Below are 18,767 nucleotides of genomic sequence, written 5' to 3' on the forward strand. Positions count from 1 at the left end.
TGAAAAGATCACGTGCAGAAGGCTTCAGTTTGGGCTCAAGTATTTCATTTATGTATTTTTGGGCATTTATATTCCCATTAATTCTGCCCACACCTTTTGATGTTATACAACCCTAGATCATAACACTAAGTGGATGTTTCACGGTAGGTGTAATGCAATCAGGATGCAAATCTTCTCCGATTCTTACGTATTTTTATGCCATCACTACCAAACAGGGAGATTTTGGTCTCATCACTCCAAATAACACTGTCCCATTGTTCTGATGTCCAGTTAACATGGGTTTTAGCCCATTTTAATCTTTTCAACCTTTGTTTGAGAGATAAAAATGGCTTTTTTCATGGAATTCTAGCATTTAGACCAAATTCCTGCAGTCTGCGCCGAACAGTCCTTGCACTCAACTTCACATTGTATTGCGCCATTTCATCTTGTATACACCCAGATGATTTTCTTCTGTCACATAGGCACAGTCTCTCAGTTCTTCTATCATCGCTTACTGTTGTGTACCTTTTCCTGCCTTTACCAGTCTGGTTTTGTAGTGACTGAGTCTCCTTATACCTCTTCAAAAATTTAGCAATGCCACCTTTGGTTAAGTTTCCACCAATTTTTCTTCTAATTTCTTCATAACTGTAGCCTTGTTCACTTAATAGTACTATTTTACATCACTTTCTGGGTGACCAGTCAACTCTTTGCACCATTTCTTTAATTTTATTACGTTTTACAAGCTCACTAAATGAAAGAACAAAAAAAAAAATCATCCAACTTGACAGCAATCACATAAAACACTGATTAATGTCCTCCTCTCAGCTCCAATACATGACATCAATAGCTGAATCCTACTGTGACCTTACTGGCTCATTGCCAAAACAAGATGACACCCGATTGGCTCTCTAAACACTCATGTTCATTAGCTACATTCAAATGAAGGAAAGTTACTTCATATCAACCTAAGCAAGTTGTGCTTCTTTTTTCTGGTTATTTGGCTATAACTTTTCATAGAATACAGATAATTGAACAAACTTTGTTGCATTACATTCTTGATTAAATTATCTTTCCACTGATATATAATTTTATGGTATTACACCAAAAACAAGTGCTGTTATGAGCCATCAAACCTCAAAAATACACTTTTTCCAAAAGGTTTCCACAATTTTGGCCACTAGTGTATAGCATATGAAGTTTTCAAGCAAGGTAAGTTAGCCAGTCAAATACAGAAGAACTGAATTAAACCGCCAACAAAAATAAATAAGGATATGCATAAATTCACACACAAGAAGCAAAAAAAGTTTTAATGGATTTATTATTGCTGACTTCTTAAGAATATAAGAACATCATACAAAGGAATTTGAAATATGAAAAGATAATAGTTTAGATTTGAGCAGGATAAAAAACAAGCACTTAAAAAATATGTACCAAAGTTTAAAAAAAAAAATTAATAAAATCGACCAGCTTTCAAGTTAAACTGAAAACATAAATATACAAATATTATAGGAATTACAGAGGTATTTCCTTACTGAGCGTTCCTGGTAAGATTTATTCAAGTATACTTGAGAAACAGTTGAGAAAGATTGTGGAAGGAAAGTGTGGTGAAGAACAAGCTGGATTCAGGCCAAATAGAGGCTGTCAGGATCAAATTTTCGGACAAATAGTGGAGAAATCATGGGAATATAACAAAGATCTATATTTAAGTTTTGTAGATCTAGAAAAGGCATATAACAGGGTGCCAAGAGAGAAGCTGTTCAAAGTGCTACAGTTGTATGGTGTCAATGGAGCATTACTTAGTGTTTATATGAGTTGTAAGTCAGCAGTCAGAATTGAAGGAAGTACAGAAAGATGGTTTAATGTTAAATCTGGGAGAGACAAGGATGTACATTATCTCCTCTGTTATTCATTATCTATATGGATCACATTATGAAGGAAAGTGGCATTAAACCTGATATCAAAATTGGAGATGTTAATCTCAGCTCTTTACTCTATGTAGATGATCTTATACTTCTAAATAATTCTGCTACAAATCTGAAAGATTTCCTGACTAAACAATAACTGTTGTAATAGATTTCGTATGAAGGTCAGCAATAACAAGACAAAGACAATGAAAATAAGCAGAAGCATTGAAAATATCAACTGCATTTTGAATGGAGAACCTATAGAACAAGTAAAACATTTCAGCTACTTAGGCATGATTTTTAGTGAAGATGGTAAATTAAATATGGAAATAGACAATAGAATCAACAAAGCTGGTATGGTAGGAAGTCAACTGAATAAATTTATATGGAATAAGAGAGAAATTAGTCAAAACACTATATTACCTGTATACAAGTAATATATGGCATCAAGATGGCATCAGTGGCAATGTCATATTAAAAACGAGAATATTAGGAAAGAACTTGACATTGTTAGCATCTGGGAATGTGTTAGCAGTGCTAATTTCAGGTGGCATGGTCACTTAAACAGAATGGGAGAGGAAAGATTAGCAAAACAAGCGTTCTTTGCCAGGTTGGCAAGAAAAAGACTCAGAGGAAGACCAAGATATAGGCAGATCGATACAGTAAAAAGTGCCTTAGAAGATAGAAATATAAGATCTGATAATGTTGAAGACTTGACAGTAATAGATTGATTTGGAGGAAAATTGTAGATAGGAAGTTAGTGATGGGGTAAGTTTTTCATGTAGTACTATCATAACATCCTGTATTCCCCTTGAGGATACATATTAGGAATTTGATGGTGATGATGATGAAATATTATAGGAGTGAAAGAATATGAAAACAAGAACCAAGACTCAATATTTGAAGAAAACAGACTGCTTGACTTCACTAGATAAGTATGTGGTCAAGTTGTCTGTAAGGACAGAAAAATTAGAACCTTATGGTTCATGATAGTCCAAACAAACTGTTAATTTAATATTACATAAACAGCTTTAAAGTAGAAACCAGTGATTGAAAAAGATCTCTGATACATATAAATTATATTAAATTTATTAAAAATACACTTTTACTGCCAAGAAAATTACAGGAAAAACTGGTAAAAAAATGCTAAGAGAAATAATTATACATTAACATACTGTGGTAAAGTGCTAATCTGCCCAATGCTTGCATGGTACCATACTGCATGTGTCAGTGCAAGCAAATAACTACATTGTATCTCCGTCATACTGCTATGGCTCTGAGTAAAATTTAATACTTTAAAAGGATCTATTTCAGATGTTGGACTTGTCATGATAGGATTTTTCATCATATCTATAATCCGATCGTGCAGAACAGCCCAATAAGATTCCTAAAAAAAAAAAAAAAAAAGAACTTAGGCACTAATCACTTACACTAATATTTAATAATTCACGATGACAAAACAATGAAACTATGCTGAGAAAACATATATGTTAATTATAAAGAAAAGCAGTATATTTTTAATCAATGAAAATTTTCTAAAAAAAAAAAAATTATTATTACACGACACCTCCAAGGAGTCCTAAGACTCATCTAGGGAGGGTACTTACTCTACATCTCTCCGTCATCATCTACACCAGCGCCATATACCGCCTATCACCACCACCACCACTAGTATTTTCACAATCACAAACATCCATGTGAAGCCACATGGATGTTTGTCGAACCCACAGCCTTTTGGCTGAAGAGTGGATACGCTAACCACTCGGCAAAAGCCGGCCTGGTTTGCCAAGTCTTTCGCTTTTAGCAAGCTTTCTTGTTCCATTTCCAATAGACTGGCAGCATGGCTTTTAGACCCTTGAGCACGTGGTGTCTGTGAATGGTACACCAACATTGGTTTAAGCTTCAAAGTTCCGGAGACATTTGCACCCAACAAAAGCGTAATGCAATTTTTTCCAGTAGAGCTCAGTCTCATCAACATTAAAAATGAGATCAGGAGGATAACTTCCTTTTTCTACACAGTCTTGAAATTCTTTAGGAAAAGCAGCCGCTGCTGCAACATCTGCACTTGCCACCTCACCACATAATTTGATACTGTGGCACTTACTTCGAGACTTAAATCTCATAAACCAACCTTTGCTTCCTAAAAATGTTTCTTCGCCTCCATCTGTCTTTTTAAGATCCTCAAAAATTGTTTTTGTTTTCTCAGTTATAACAGCCTGCATCACAGGAATGTTTTTCTGATTCAAGTCATCCACCCATATGATAATAATTTTTCCATTTTTTCATGAAGTTTACCTATGCTATAACGTAGTTTTGTATTTAGTGCTGCCATAAATTGTTGCGCAGACTGTTTTATTCCATCTTCATTTTTCATAATTGTAGTAACAGTCGATGGAGGTAAGTTCATACTTCTACAGACATTAGCATGTGTCTGCCCATCTTCCATTCTTCGAATCACCTCCATCTTCTTTTCAAGTGTGATTGATTTCCGCGCCTTCTTAACACCAAGTTCTGCTAATTTTTCTGCACTTCTATTATCAGACATGATATGTAATTATGTACTTTATCAATTTAAATACATATGTACATAAAAAAAATTAAATAGAACAATTAGGTAGGTTCAACATTAAAGCTAGGTTTGATACATATACGTCGTAGTAGCTCGGTTAACACTCAAACACTAGAGTGCCTGCTAGTGTCATTTCTCAGTCAATCACACTACAGTAAGAAAGCACGGCAGGCAACCAGCATAAATTGAACCGTCATAAACCAAGGGCTGCCTGTACAGCAATAAACCTGCAAGTCACCTTCCATTTGGTTTGCAAGTTAGTGACTATGGTCCAAAAGACTTTCTCCTTCACATCCAGGGGTATATCAGGTTCTAGAACTTTTTATCTATCTGTTTTTCATATTATAGACAGACAGTACTGTAGTTGTATGTTTAAAAGAACACCAGAATTGCATATGATTCTGAAAGTCTTTCCAATAAGAAACCCTTCCATATTCATTTCACCAACATTCAAGGCATTAATACAAACATTAGTCACATACATCACCATTTACAGACATCAAAATCTGATCTCTTTTTCTTAACAGAACTTCAGTGTTGGCATTTTCCATGACTACAGCCCCCCCCCCCAAACTCCCAGCTACATCCTACATGATGCATTTCGCAAAAAGAAAAAGGGCAGAATGTGTGCTTTTGTGAAATCTGATATCTCCTGTCAAAGGCTATCCAACTTAGAATCCCTCACTTTCGATCTGCTCTGGCTCAAGATTTCATGCCTCACTTTACAGCCTTCATTTGCTGCTTTCACTGCTCTCCTAACTCTGATAATCCTGATGCCCTTTTTTGACTACCTATCACTAAAAATTGATTTCCTATATACTAATTACCCAAATTGTGATACTGTCCTCCTTGGAGACTCAACATCCATAACACAAACTGGCTCTACTACTCCAACTTCACAGATCAAGTTGGTAGGGAAGCTGAATCATTTGCCACCAGCCATGTGACTTAACCCAGATAGTAGATCCACCAACCAGAATACCAGACAATCCTCATCAGTCGACCAACATTCTTGACCTTTTCTTAACCAACTCTCCCTTCAAATATACCGTGGATATCTGCTCTCTCCTTGGCAACTCTAACCACAATCTTATTCAAGTATCCTTCTCTACAGTTCATCCTCCACCCAGCTCATCACAGCCTCATATCTTATGGCACTATAATTGTGCCATCTGGGATGACCTCCAGAGCTTTTATGCTGTTTTTCTGTGGTCAGCTTATTGTTTTTGCTCTCATGATCCAAATATGTGCACTGAACTAGTAACTGAAATAAACCTCACTGGAATGAGGGCTTTCATTCCTTACTCTGCTGCAAACCCCCATCCTGAATCCAAGTCCTCAAAAAAATGTGCCTCTGCTGTCAATGATAAAAATGCAGCCTATGTTCAATGGCTTCAATTAAAAACTCCAGCTGAATGAGAATTCAGCTTACACAACAACTCGAAACATGTGTAATAAAAAAGTTAGCAATGATTCCAAAGCAGACCTATAAGAACGAAATATAATAAACTCGCCTCCTACTTAACTGGCAGTCAAGCCTTCTGGTCCCTTACTTAGCTGTTGGGCATAACTTCTGTCCTTCCGAGTTGCCACTTCTCTTGCATCCCAATGACACTCCGGTAACCTCACCCAAGGAAAAGGCAGATCCATTTGGCATTAGATTCTTTCCTCCAACTCCTGCCTGGATGACCAAAGCAAATCATCTCCTGTATTTTCACAAATTGCCCACAGCATGCATCCTCAGAACTTTCTAAGGTATTTAATCATGTCTAGCACTGAGCCCTTGCCTTCCTTCTACACTGTGATTGGATTGCCAGTTTTCCTCACTGGTTGTTCAATGTGCATTATGGAGAATGCCTTCCTATCATCAGATTTCCCTATCAATACTGGCATGCCTCAGGGTTCTGTGTTATCACACACACTCTTCCTCTTTCAATAAACCCTGCAGTACCTAAATGTTAGATGCCTCAAGATCTTCCATAACTAGTGACCTCCTCAACATCCTGAAATGGGGTGAAGACAACTTAGTAAATTTTAATGCCAAAAAAACCCCTCAAGCTTTCCTTATTATCCTCAAGAAAAAATCCAAACTCATTCCCTGTCATTTTTGATAATGTTCCAGTTTCCTTTCAAGTTCAACTCTCTTCTTGGATTGACAGTCACATCCAGTTTATCCTGGTACAAACATATTACTCATATGGCTTTCTTAGCCTCTAAAAAGGTTGGTGTTCTTTTCCATTCTAAACATTACTTCTCTTCCTCTCAACTCCTAACACTATAAGTCTCAGATCCATCCACCTTTGGAGTAGTTTTGCTACATTTGGAGTGGAGTTCAAGACCACTCTAAGAATTCATGATGATATTCAGAAGAGAGCAATCTGCTTAATAAACAACCCTTCCCTCACAGACTCCCTTAAGTCACTTTATCACAGGTGCTTTGTTTCACCTTTCTATAAGTACTTTCACGGACATTGCTCCTCTGAATTAGCTGCTGCTGTTGCTCCACTTTCTTCTAATTATAGAAGAACTAGAGCAGCCACTGGCCAACACCGATATATTGTCCATCTTCAAACACACTGAACTAACTTCTCATCAACTTTCTTCATTCCATCTAGCTCTAGTCTTTGGAATAATCTCCCCCAGTACAACTTTCTGCTCTTTAAGAAACATATCAATGGGCTTCATTTCTCTCCTTAATCACTTGCCCACACATGGCACTGTAGAGTTATAGGTCATGTGACCTTTCATGTGTGGGGTCAACATAAAAATCAGAGCAAACTGGAAAAACTGAATTGTTACATAAAAGCCTTTTTTTTTTTTTAAATTAGTAAGAATGTATAAAGAGAATATTTGAAGCTGTGGTTTATCAGCCTAACATAAATGCAAATCTTCTTTCTACTTTATAGCAAAAAAGTGTTCTGATTGAAACTTCAGGTCAGGCAGATCAAGTCTCTCCATTTCTTTCTATCCTCTCAAATTTTTCGTTTTTTTTTTTTTTTTAAATTGATTCTATATTTGGACTGAGTCACTGAGACATTGTCAGTGAAACAATATTAAAATTGCAAAAAAACATACAAAACAATTAAGCGGAAAAAGAAAAATTAGACTGAAAGCCTCAAGTACTATGAGAGGTATCGTCTACGGATGCTGTTGGGCAGAATGCCTAAGAATTGAAGTTTCCCAGATTTTGGGAAGTTTAATACAATGATATTTATTAAGATTTAGTTGGTTTCTTAAAATCTGCTGTTGATTCTAAAAACGTGTTTCAAGTTTGATTTGTTGTGGTGATGCATAGCAGTTTTTGTTGTGGTGAAGCATCTCTAAATCCAAGTTTCTGGATTTAGAGACCAAATATGAGACTTTTTCAGGTTATTTCAGGTTCCAATGAGCATAATTGTCTCATGCTGAGTGATGTAATTAATCAACTACTATTCATTTTGCCAATCAATGCGGCAAGTCATAACAAAACCCTAAGAATGGTCTAAGAACATGAATCTAAATGACTTACAGGTAAAGCAGTAAGAATGAGGCCAATAGCATTCATCCAGGATTCAATATTTGATCGTGGAAGAGCAGTATGTCTGTAATGAGAAAAGAAGATATGTTGTATCTGGTAAGCTGAAACATGCTGGTTCGTATTTTACATAAAAAAATATATATATATATATATATATATAGGTCATGATTAGCACTGTTATAAATATTCAAGTGGAATGAAGTAGCCATTCATCAAAAATTTTAATACAAAAGCAATTCATTCAAAAAAGTTGAATGTAAATTAAGTGCAACCCAACTATACAATGAACTAAACCATGTTATATCTTATTTTACACACACTAGATTTATTTAGGCATTTTGGAACTTTGGCTAATTTTTTTTTATTTTTAAATTAATGTGAGTTTTACATTTAAAACCAACTCTCAGTATAGCAAACACTTTCATGATAAAATCCTTCACTATAACAAATAAAAAAAAAAAAAATCATGACCAAAGTCCCATGGATAAAAACCTCTAAAAAAAATACGTTATAACAAATTTTCCACTAAAACAGGTTATTTCTTTACTCCCTGTGCTGCTACAGTGTGAGTCTATTATATGTTCAAATGCAAGAAAGCTTACTGTACCTTGCTAATTTCCATATTCTGAATTTATTCCTTTCTGATTTATCAGTTTTAAATTAATTATTTATGAAAGCAATAAAATTTAAAATAAGGATATACAAACTATAATTGAGTATAAATATATAGTGAATAATAAAAAAAATCATTATAATGAATGTAGAATTAACTATTGTACTTGATCACATGATGATGATTTCAGTTTGGTTCATTTTCTTTCTTTCTTTTTTTTTTTTTTCTTGTTCCATCCATGATTTAAAAAAAAATATTATAACATAATTTTTAAATTATTTTTAGTTTCAGGGCAGTTTTTCCCCAGTCAAAAGGGAGTACTTAAGTATTACAGAGAAAACTATTCCACAGCAATGATAATGCCCTTTAGTTGGAAACACCTTGATTTGAATTTTGTACAGAAACAAAATATCTTTAATAATGGCTTTTCAACTAAAGGTGAGTTAGTATTCGTGTATAGAGGCTTAAGTGCTGTGAAGACATAATGTTGGAGGTTTAATGGATTTTTTACAACACTCAGAAAGGATTAAAAAGAATTTAATACTTCCTATATTTCGTCCTAGTCACTAGGACATCTACTGGGATTACAAAAATAACTAATGTAACATAACACAAATATCATACAATACTAAGCCCAACCACGTGGGCGACACTAAAGTCCTATCTAGGTGGAGCGCCCTCTAAGGGCGGTTGTAGGTGGCCTGGAATATAAAGTAGGATCTCTGGTGATGAGTGTTTCCCAAATTTTCGGAAGCTTAATGCAACCGTATTTATTAAGATTTGGTTGATTTCTAAGAGCTGCTGCTGCTTCCAAGAATAGTCTCTCTTTCTTGAATTTGCTGTGATGGAGCATGGTGGTTTTCTTCGATGATACTCTGTGGGTGGTGTCCAAGACATGGTCAGCCAAGCCTGAATGACCATAGTTGTGTTTACAGATGTAAGACTTGTGTTCCTCTAGGCGGATGGATGCTGATCTGCCTGTCTGTCCAAAGTACGCCAGCTTACAGGAACAGGGTACTTTGTAAACTCCAGGCAGAGAGAGAGGAGAGAGCTGATCTTTCGTAGAACGGATAAGGGTAGCAAGTTTGCGGTGGGGCTTATATGCTGTGTGTAGGTTGTACTTTTTTAGAATCTTGGATATTTTTTCGGATGTGCCACGAATGTAGGGCATGGTGATGGCATTTTTAAATTCTCGTTGATGAGGACTAGGAATGGGAGAGGAACTGATTATTTTTTTGATACTGTGATTGATGTAGCCATTGGAGAGGAAAGTGTTGTGTATGTAGTTAAGCTCAGTAGTGAGGGCGGTTCCACTGGAACAAAGATTGTGGGCTCTCTTGGTAAGAGTTTTAATAATGCCATATTGTTGAGAGGGGTGGTGGTGTGAGAGTTTGTGAATGTATCTGTGCTTGTGACTAATGATACACTTGCCTTCACTGAACCTTATGAGAATAGGTTGAAGATTTGTGGGTTGCAGAAATTGGTCGATAGGCGAAGGAGGGGTGATATGATTGAGACATTCAAATTACTGAAGGGTTTCTATAAGATTGATCCAGAAGATATTTTTGAAAATATGACTAGTAGTGGGGGGACTAGGGGCCATGAATGGAAGCTGGGCAAGAGCATGGTTGACAAGGGTGTTAGAGCTAGGTTTTTTACTTGGAGAGTAGTGAATGAGTGGAATAAGCTTCCAGAGTCTGTTGTGGGTGCTACGACCGTGAATGAGTTCAAGGCAAGGTATGATAGATACTGTGTGAATGTCGAATAGTTGTTCTTGACATGATGTTAGGGCCTCCCTCGATGAGTCTGTCGACTCCTTGGAGTTGCCCGGAACAACAACAACAACAACAACAATAATAATAATAATATGATTATTTAAGTTATAGATTGCTTTCTGTAGTTCATCTTCAATCTTTCCAAAGATGATCTGATCATCAGCAAAGGGTACTGTGTCTATTTTTGTATATCGATTAATATGGAAGCCATTATGTATTTACTTCTCTCCATTTTTTGATAATATTATCCATATATATGTTAAATAATATGGGTGATAAAGGACAGCCTTCTCAGACTCCTCTATTTATTGGTTTCCAAGTAGATATGGTATAATTTTGCTTTATTGCTACTTCATTTCAAAGTAATACCCATCCTGAAACCGGGTAAACCTGCTGAGGATCCAAAGAGCTACAGGCCTATATCTCTACTATATGCACAACAAAGCTGTATGAGAGGTTAATCTAAGTCCAGAAATAGAGAAAGTGCTGATAAAAGAACAGGCAGGATTTAGACCAGGAAGATCATGCACTGGACAAGTATTAAACTTAACACAGTTTATTGAGGATGGCTTTGAAAGGGGGGGGGGTTAGCAATGCTTTGCTAACCCCGGTTTGCCTGCTTGCGGGAGGAAAAATGCCAGATAAAGTGGGGAGAAACCCCTGCTGTTCACGCCCAAGACCAGCTAACTTGGCTATGTCTGAGAAATATCCTTAAGCTCCTCACTTAAGCAATGGGAATCGAACCCAGGACACTCCTTTCCCAGGCATATCCACTAGGCTAACCATGCAGACTATATTAATTAATAATAATATTAATTATTATATGGGTATCTCTACTGAGTAATATGACTCAGTGTGGGAAACTCAGACTAATCACTATTTACAAAAAAAGCAAATTACTCTTGATCAGTGTATTCTGTTTTGCAGGCATGGTAATGAATCATTTCATGATGCTCAATAATGAATTAAATTTGCTGACCTAGTTACTTAAAGTAGAACCTTTCATCTCCCTCTCTCTAAAAAAACGCCTCCAGTATTATCTTAACTCTCAACCTAACTACAGTATACTGGCATACTATAAGTTTGCAGGCTATCATAAAAAAAAATTTTTTTTTTTGACAATTATTTAAAATAACCTACCAGATATTCAACTACCCACCTTAAAACTTGTGAAAACCTGTACAATCAATAAACATCTATTCTCAGCTAAACTTAAGTGTCTCCATGGTACAATTGGAAGAACAATGGGACATTGTGCTGTTCGATCAGAAAAGACCCAAGTTTGATTCTTGTCATGATGAGAGGGATATTTATATGGGCATTTTAAAGTGAAGATTAATGAGTTGATCTCTTATGAGTGCAGCATAATTTTTTTCTCCTGGAAACTTGGGTCAGAAAAACGGGTTTCACACCCTGTAAACAGGCATATTAGCCATGAGAATGCAGGCACGCACGCACACACACACACAGACAGAAATTTACAGACCAAGAATACTATTGTTGATGATGGAGGAAGTATATGGTGTTGTGTGTAGATGGAGAAATAAGTACTGTAGAGGGTGAGTTGTGTGTAATTGGAGGATTAGTACTAAGAAAGATGGTGAGATGTGTGTAATGGTGTAAAGCAGAGCACCCTCCCATGATGAGTCCTTGGATGTGTCACGTAATAAACTTCAAATTTATTATACTAAACTGCATTCTCTCATCAGTCATCCTATTTAAGCTGTCTTGAGAAAGCATCTTAAAGCAGTATTTCCAAGAAACTATAACCAAGAAAAAATGCTAATCATTTCTCCTTTCTATTTTAAACTTTGTCTCACAAGTCATGCTACTATATTACAGTGGTTCTAGTATATCTTTTCAAGTTTCATGGATGAAACTGTTATATCAGAAAAGACTGATTTGGAGGGAGAGAGAGAAAGAAGAGTAGATATATGCTGTTCAAATGTACACTACTAAAATAACTTCGATTACTAGGTTTTTGAAGATTTATAGTACTTGAAAAAATAATATTCAATTTTCCACTTGGTTCAATAGCCTGTCATCACGGCCAAGTAACTTGGCGTCTATGAAACCTCATTAACACTCTGAAAGGGCAGTTATCCTATCTGCATAGTGTATCGAGGCTGGCAATTGTGTATATTGGCCATTTTGTGGGATTAAAAGTTCATGTTTCCAGAGGATGCACTAGGCCCCCTGAAGATAGACTTCAAGTCTAGTCACCAACTGGAAGAAGTTTTTCAAGCCTTTCTTCAACAGGTTCCTGAGTTAGCTGATCTCTGGAAAGCAGGTTTTTTCCCTTCCAGGAAACTTCGGGTTTTCATCCCATAAACTCAAGAAAATTGACCATAGACCCTACACTATTTCAGACAAGAACATATCCTTTTAGGGTTAGGTACCAAAAGAGAGAGAGAGGGGGGGAGAGAGAGAGATGGCAGCACTTGTTTGCCAGTCTCTTCATTGGTTGTTGTTTATAATTAGTGACAGTCTTGGGCCACCTTGTCCAAGCGGTTAGCCTAGTGGCTTTGCGCTTCGCAACCATATGCCTGTGAAAGGAGTGTCCTAGGTTCGATTCCGTCGACGACATGAGGAGCTTAAGGATCTTCCTCAGCCATAGCCAAGTTAGCCAGTCTTGGGCGTGGACAGCAGGGTTTTTTCCACCAGTTTATCTGGGGTTTTTCATCTCGCAAGCAGGCAAACCAGCCCTGTGAACACACAGGGATACAGTCAGGAATACTTAGAGACATAGGGCTGGCCATCTTATCCTCATATTTCGGTTACGAAATCCAAGCGTGCTTGGAAGATTGTGGGCCTTAAAGGCCTGTTAAAGCCATTGGGATAGGACTTGGGCCAGCTATCTCAGATTGAACTGCCTACTTCCTAAAAGCTAGACAGGGTTAAAAGGCCTCGCATACTCCGGAATAAAAGGTGTTAGCAGATAGCCGATTTGTTTTTGCATGTTAGGCTCAACAGCCTGTCATGGCCAAGTAACTTGGCTTCTATGAAACCTCATTAACACTGAAAGGGTAGTTATCCTATCTGTATAGCATATTAAGGCTGGCAGTTGTGTGTGCATGTGTGTAAGTTCTTCTGGCCATTTTACCCATAAGAAGCTAGAATAGATCCAAAATAAATTTTTATTACAAAATCTTAGGTATTGACTTATTTGTGATGGAAAAATTTGGCATTAATATCTAGTATTAATAAGTAATTTTTTTTTCCTCTTAGTGTTGCTAATCTTCTCAAAACTAATACACAGTAAAACAAAAAGAGTTATTCAGTAGCTAAGTTATACAACTGGGCTATCAATTTTCTAGCACTTACCCTTTAAGAATGACATCCAATAATGCATTACCAACTGTGGAGGCTGCTACAGGAAGGGCCATTAATTCAATGCAAGTGACATGAAGTGCATGTGCTGCAGGATTTGGAAATTCATTGAAACGCCAATCGGTATGTGGGAAAGGTGATTTTCCACACATTGCTGAAAAATTTGCTAAGAAACTATTCAAATGAGAATATAATTTAAATTTACTCATCACTCACTCACAGTTCAATCTGGCAATGAATTCTGTTCACTCACCTCTTTCCCATACCATGCAAAAAATATATCCTCCTCACTTCTCTGACCCTGGATTTGCATAGGATGTGCCGAGCAAAAAAACACTACATTTCATGCACAGGTATTCCAACAAGAAGGAGCAACCTGTCACACATCATGGGGTTTTAGAGCCATCATCATCATCATCATCAAATTCCTGCCATGTACCCTCAAGGGGTGTACAGGATATGACAGTACTACATGAAAAAATTACATCATTACTAACTTCCTATCTACAATTTTCCTCCAAATCAGTCTGTTACTTGTCAAGACTCCAACATTATCAGATCTTATATTTCTATCCTCTAAGGCACTTTGTACCGTATCAATCCACCTATATCTTGGTCTTCCTCTGGGTCGTTTTCCTGCCAACCTGGCAGAGAACACTTGTTTTGCTAATCTTTCCTCTCCCATTCTATTTAAGTGACCATACCATCTGAGATTAGCTCTGCTAACGCATTCCTGGATGCTGACAATGTCAAGTTCTTTCCTAATATCCCGTTTTTAATATGATATTGCCATTGATGCCATCTGTTAATGCCCCTAATCTTTTTCAGGACTCTCATATCTGCGGTCTCTAGTCTTTGGTCAAGTGTTTTACTTCTGACCCAGCTCTCAGATCCATAAGTTAAAATTGGTTTGAACACAGTCTTGTATACAGCTAATTTAGTGTTCCGACTAATTTCTTTCTTATTCCATATGAATTTATTCAATTGACTTCCCACGATACGAGCTTTGCTGATTCTGTTGTCTATTTCTATATTTAGTTTACCATCTTCAGTAAAAATTGTGCCTAAGTAGCTGAAATGTTTTACTTGTTCCACAGGTTCTCCATTCACAACACAGTTGACATTTTCAATGATTCTGCCTATTTTCATTGTCTTTGTCTTTTTATTGCTGACCTTCATACCATATCTATTACAACAGCTATTCAATTTAGTCAGAGAATCTTGCAGACTTGTAGCGGATTTATTTAGAAGTATAACATCATCCGCATAAAGCAAAGAGCTGACATTAACATCTCCAATTTTGATATTAGGTTTAATACCACATTCCTTCATAATGTGATCCATATAGATAATGAATAACAGAGGGGATAATGTACATCCTTGTCTCACACCAGATTTAACATTAAACCATCTTCCTGTACTTCCTTCAATTCTAACTGCTGACTCACAACTCAAATAAAGACTAAGTATTGCTTGATATAATGCCCCATTGACACCATATAACTGCAGCGTATTGAATAGCTTCTCTCTTGGCACCTTGTCATATGCCTTTTCCAAATCGACAAAACTTAAATACAGATCTTTGTTATATTCCCATGCTTTCTCGACTATTTGTCGTAAAGTGAAGATCTGATCCTGACAGCCTCTATTTGGCCTGAATCCAGCTTGTTCTTCACCAAGCTTTTCTTCCACAATTCTTCTCAACCGTTTCTCAAGTATACTTGCATAGATCTTGCCAGGAACACTCAGTAGGGAAATACCTCTGTAATTCTCACATTCAGTTTTATTTCCCTTTTTATATATGGGTACTATGAGAGCTCTACTCCAATCATCGGGAATTCGTCCCTCTGTCCAGGCTTTCTGAACTATGCAGTGCAGCCACTGTAGGACTCTTATACCACCATACTTCAGCATTTCTGGTCGAATATCATCTACTCCTGCTGCCTTTCCACATTTCAAGCCTTTGATGGCTTTTTCTACTTCAAGTATGGATATGTATTCCTGACTGCATGCCTGGTCAGTGTTTTTTATCACTGTGCTGTCATCACTGCTTGTTTCATTTAGCAGTTTTTCAAAGTAATTACTCCATACTTCAAGGATATCTTTTTCTCCTGTTCTCATTTCACCTTTATCATCTCTAATTCCTTTTACAGCACTCTTTCCTCCATTCCTAAGCTTTTTCAACAACCTCCAGAATATTTTGCCACCTTCTTGATATTTATTTTCTATATTCTTGCCAAAGTCCTCCCATGACTTTTGTTTAGCTAGTTTTACACACTGTTTAGCTTTCTTACATTTGTCTCTGTATTCTGTAAGAGTAAAAGCTGACTTATTTGCCAGGAACTTTTGATATGCTTTCTTCTTTTCCTTCACTGCCTCTTTAACTTCCCGTGTCCACCAGGGAGTTCTGATTTTTTTATCTTTGCACACAACCTCACCACATGCCTCTCTGGCAGAATCAATCAATGTTTCCTTCAGAGTTTGCCACTGAATCTCCAAGGTTTGATTCCTGTTCTCAAACTCTTTCATTTTCTTATCAATAATATTTCTGTATTTTAGTCTACAGTTTACATCTGAGAGCTGCTCAACTTTTATTCGCTTTAAAACTTTCTTACATGTTATTCTTTTCAATATGAAATTCAATTTTATCCTGCTCAAGACTAAATAGTGATCACTTCCAATTTCAAATCCTCTGTACACTCTGGTGTCCTGCACCAGGGAGAAAACATCACTATCAACAATAACATAGTCAATGAGACTTTTCTTATTCCTAGCCTCTTCTCTCCATGTGAATTTGTGCACATTTTTATGTTGGAACATGGTGTTAGTAATAACCAGTCCATGTCCTGAGCAGAAATCCAACAGATATTTGCCATTATTATTAGCTTTGCTCTTTTCTCCAAATTTTCCCAAAATATTTTTGTATGTCTCACAATCATTTCCTACTCTACTATTTAGATCCCCAACAAGGACCAAGTTTTCCTTTTTCATTGTGTCAGTTGCTTTTTCTAAAGCATCAAAAAATTCCTCCACTTCTACCTTAGTAGAACCTTCTGTGGGACCATAGGCACAAATAAGTCTCATTGTCCAGTTCCCCATTCTCATATTTACCCACATTACTCTACTTGAGACTGACTGCCATTCAAGAAGATTAGCCTCGTATTTTGTGTTGAATACTATGGCTACTCCTTCTTTTCCTTGATTGTGATTGCCTGAATATAACATTTTGTATTTATTGCTCAGAAAAATCTCACCAGTTTTGGTCTTTTTTGTTTCAGTCACCCCTATTATGTCGATCTGGTACTTATCTAATTCCTCAGCTAGCTCCATTTCTTTGCCATTCAGGCTTCTTACATTGATAGTACCGATCTTTAACTCTGGTGATGTTGAGTTGGGGTTTGTTTTCAGATTTGTTCCAGTAGCTGACTTTTCGCTGTTCGCCCTGGTTCCCTGGCGAAAACAACGGGGGCCTTGTTTAACCGGGCGACGCCCCAGCCGGCATGAAATTTTGTCATGTTGTACCATCATTTTTTATTTTGGTTTAACCAATAAGAATACAATTTGGTCGGCTAAATCCCAAATTGCCAGCCCATCCTCGTTCGTTCAGTATCAAAGTAGATACCCAACAGGGTGCACCACGAGAAGGTGAGGATTGGACATTAGGTCAGAAGCCCTGGTCGGTTCTCCGCATTCCTTTAAAGGCTATGTGGAGGTCTCCTCTCAGTTATACAGCTTTGACCCTTAAGCACCCCGGTTTTAGAGCCTACTTATCATAAACATTTCCCTGGGACGTTCATTTCAAGGTTCACAGCATTCCCACATCCTTCACATTATTGTGATCTCACATCGCTTGATGCCTTCGTTTGAGGTATGTTGAAGAAATAGGTATTCCACGATGACCTACCTTCAAACCTTGATGAACTAAGGCAAGGATTCCCAACCCTATGTCCGTGGGCACCATGGCGCCCGTCGACCAATTTGTGTGTGTGCCCGCCGCTGTTCAACCGTGTGCCATATAGTTTGAAATAATCACACAATTCATGGCATGCTATATGACGCATGTGTTAATGACGAGTATTAAATGCATACAATGTAAAGTAGACGTGCATTCGAAGTTGTTCATTCCAGTTTAAGACTGGAATATCATCATATTCTCCTAATTATGAAGCACTGGCCAATGAAATGCAATGCCAAAGATCACACTAACTTACATATATATATTTAAATTTTTATATAATGTAAACTTTGCATGTATTCATTTAACAAACAAATTAAAAAAATTTGCTTGAAAAAATAGATGGTGCCTGTCGCCCTATCGGTATTTTAGAATATGCTCTAGGAAACAAAAAGGTTTGGAAATCCTGAACTAAGGAATAAAATTACACAATATGTCTCAACTCTTGTTCTCCAAGATGACATACTGGGTTGGCAAATAAGTTTGTTAAGTTTGTGCGTTAGTACAAGTTTACGCTGCTTCGCCTGTTGCTATCGTTGCGTGGTAGCGCAATGCTATTGCACTGTTGAAAGGCAACATTTCATATAACCTTTCAGTGAATTTTTGTGGCCTACTTCAGTTGCGTGTAACATATTTTTAGAAATGGAAGGAAATAACATACATTACCAGCATATTTTGCTTTTTTATTTCAAAAAAGGCAAATGAGCTGAAGAGGCCCATAAAAAAAATATGCAGCGTATATGGGGATGGTGCCTTAACAGAATGCGTATGCCAAAAGTGGTTTGCCAAATTCCATTCTGGAGATTTCGACATCAGTGATGCACCTCGCGCCAGTCACCCGACTGAGGTTGATTCGAGTGTTGTGAAGGATATCGTCGACAAAAATTCGTCACAAACAGTGTGGGAGATTGCTGCAGTACTGAACATATCCCATACAAGAGTTGAAAACCATTTGCACAAGCTGGGATATGTTTCAAAACTCAATGTTTGGGTGACGCATGAATTGACTCAGGCCAATATGACTGCTGGCATATCCATCTGTGATTCGCTGCGACATTGCCAAGAAAACGACCTATTTTTGAAGTGGATGATTAGGGGAGATGAAAAAAGGGTCATGTACAATAA

At 37.1% G+C, this 18,767-nt stretch overlaps 1 protein-coding gene across 1 annotated transcript in view; it reads right to left on the bottom strand.

Annotated features, from left to right (window-relative positions):
* MED23 (mediator complex subunit 23) overlaps positions 1-18,767 on the bottom strand; it is a 435,475-nt gene that overhangs the window by 29,115 nt on the left and 387,593 nt on the right. Inside the window, exons 29-31 of the mRNA XM_090410280.1 lie at positions 13,682-13,841; positions 7,961-8,033; positions 3,059-3,270 (exon numbers count right to left, since the gene is read on the bottom strand). Of these exons, the coding sequence (XP_090266406.1) occupies positions 3,059-3,270; positions 7,961-8,033; positions 13,682-13,841 (445 nt within the window). The remainder of the gene's footprint in view (positions 1-3,058; positions 3,271-7,960; positions 8,034-13,681; positions 13,842-18,767) is intronic.

Source organism: Typopeltis vanoorti, chromosome 20 (genome assembly GCF_054136105.1).
Source record: "Typopeltis vanoorti isolate ZY-2024b chromosome 20, IOZ_Tvanoo_1.0, whole genome shotgun sequence".
Lineage (NCBI taxonomy): Eukaryota > Metazoa > Arthropoda > Arachnida > Uropygi > Thelyphonidae > Typopeltis > Typopeltis vanoorti.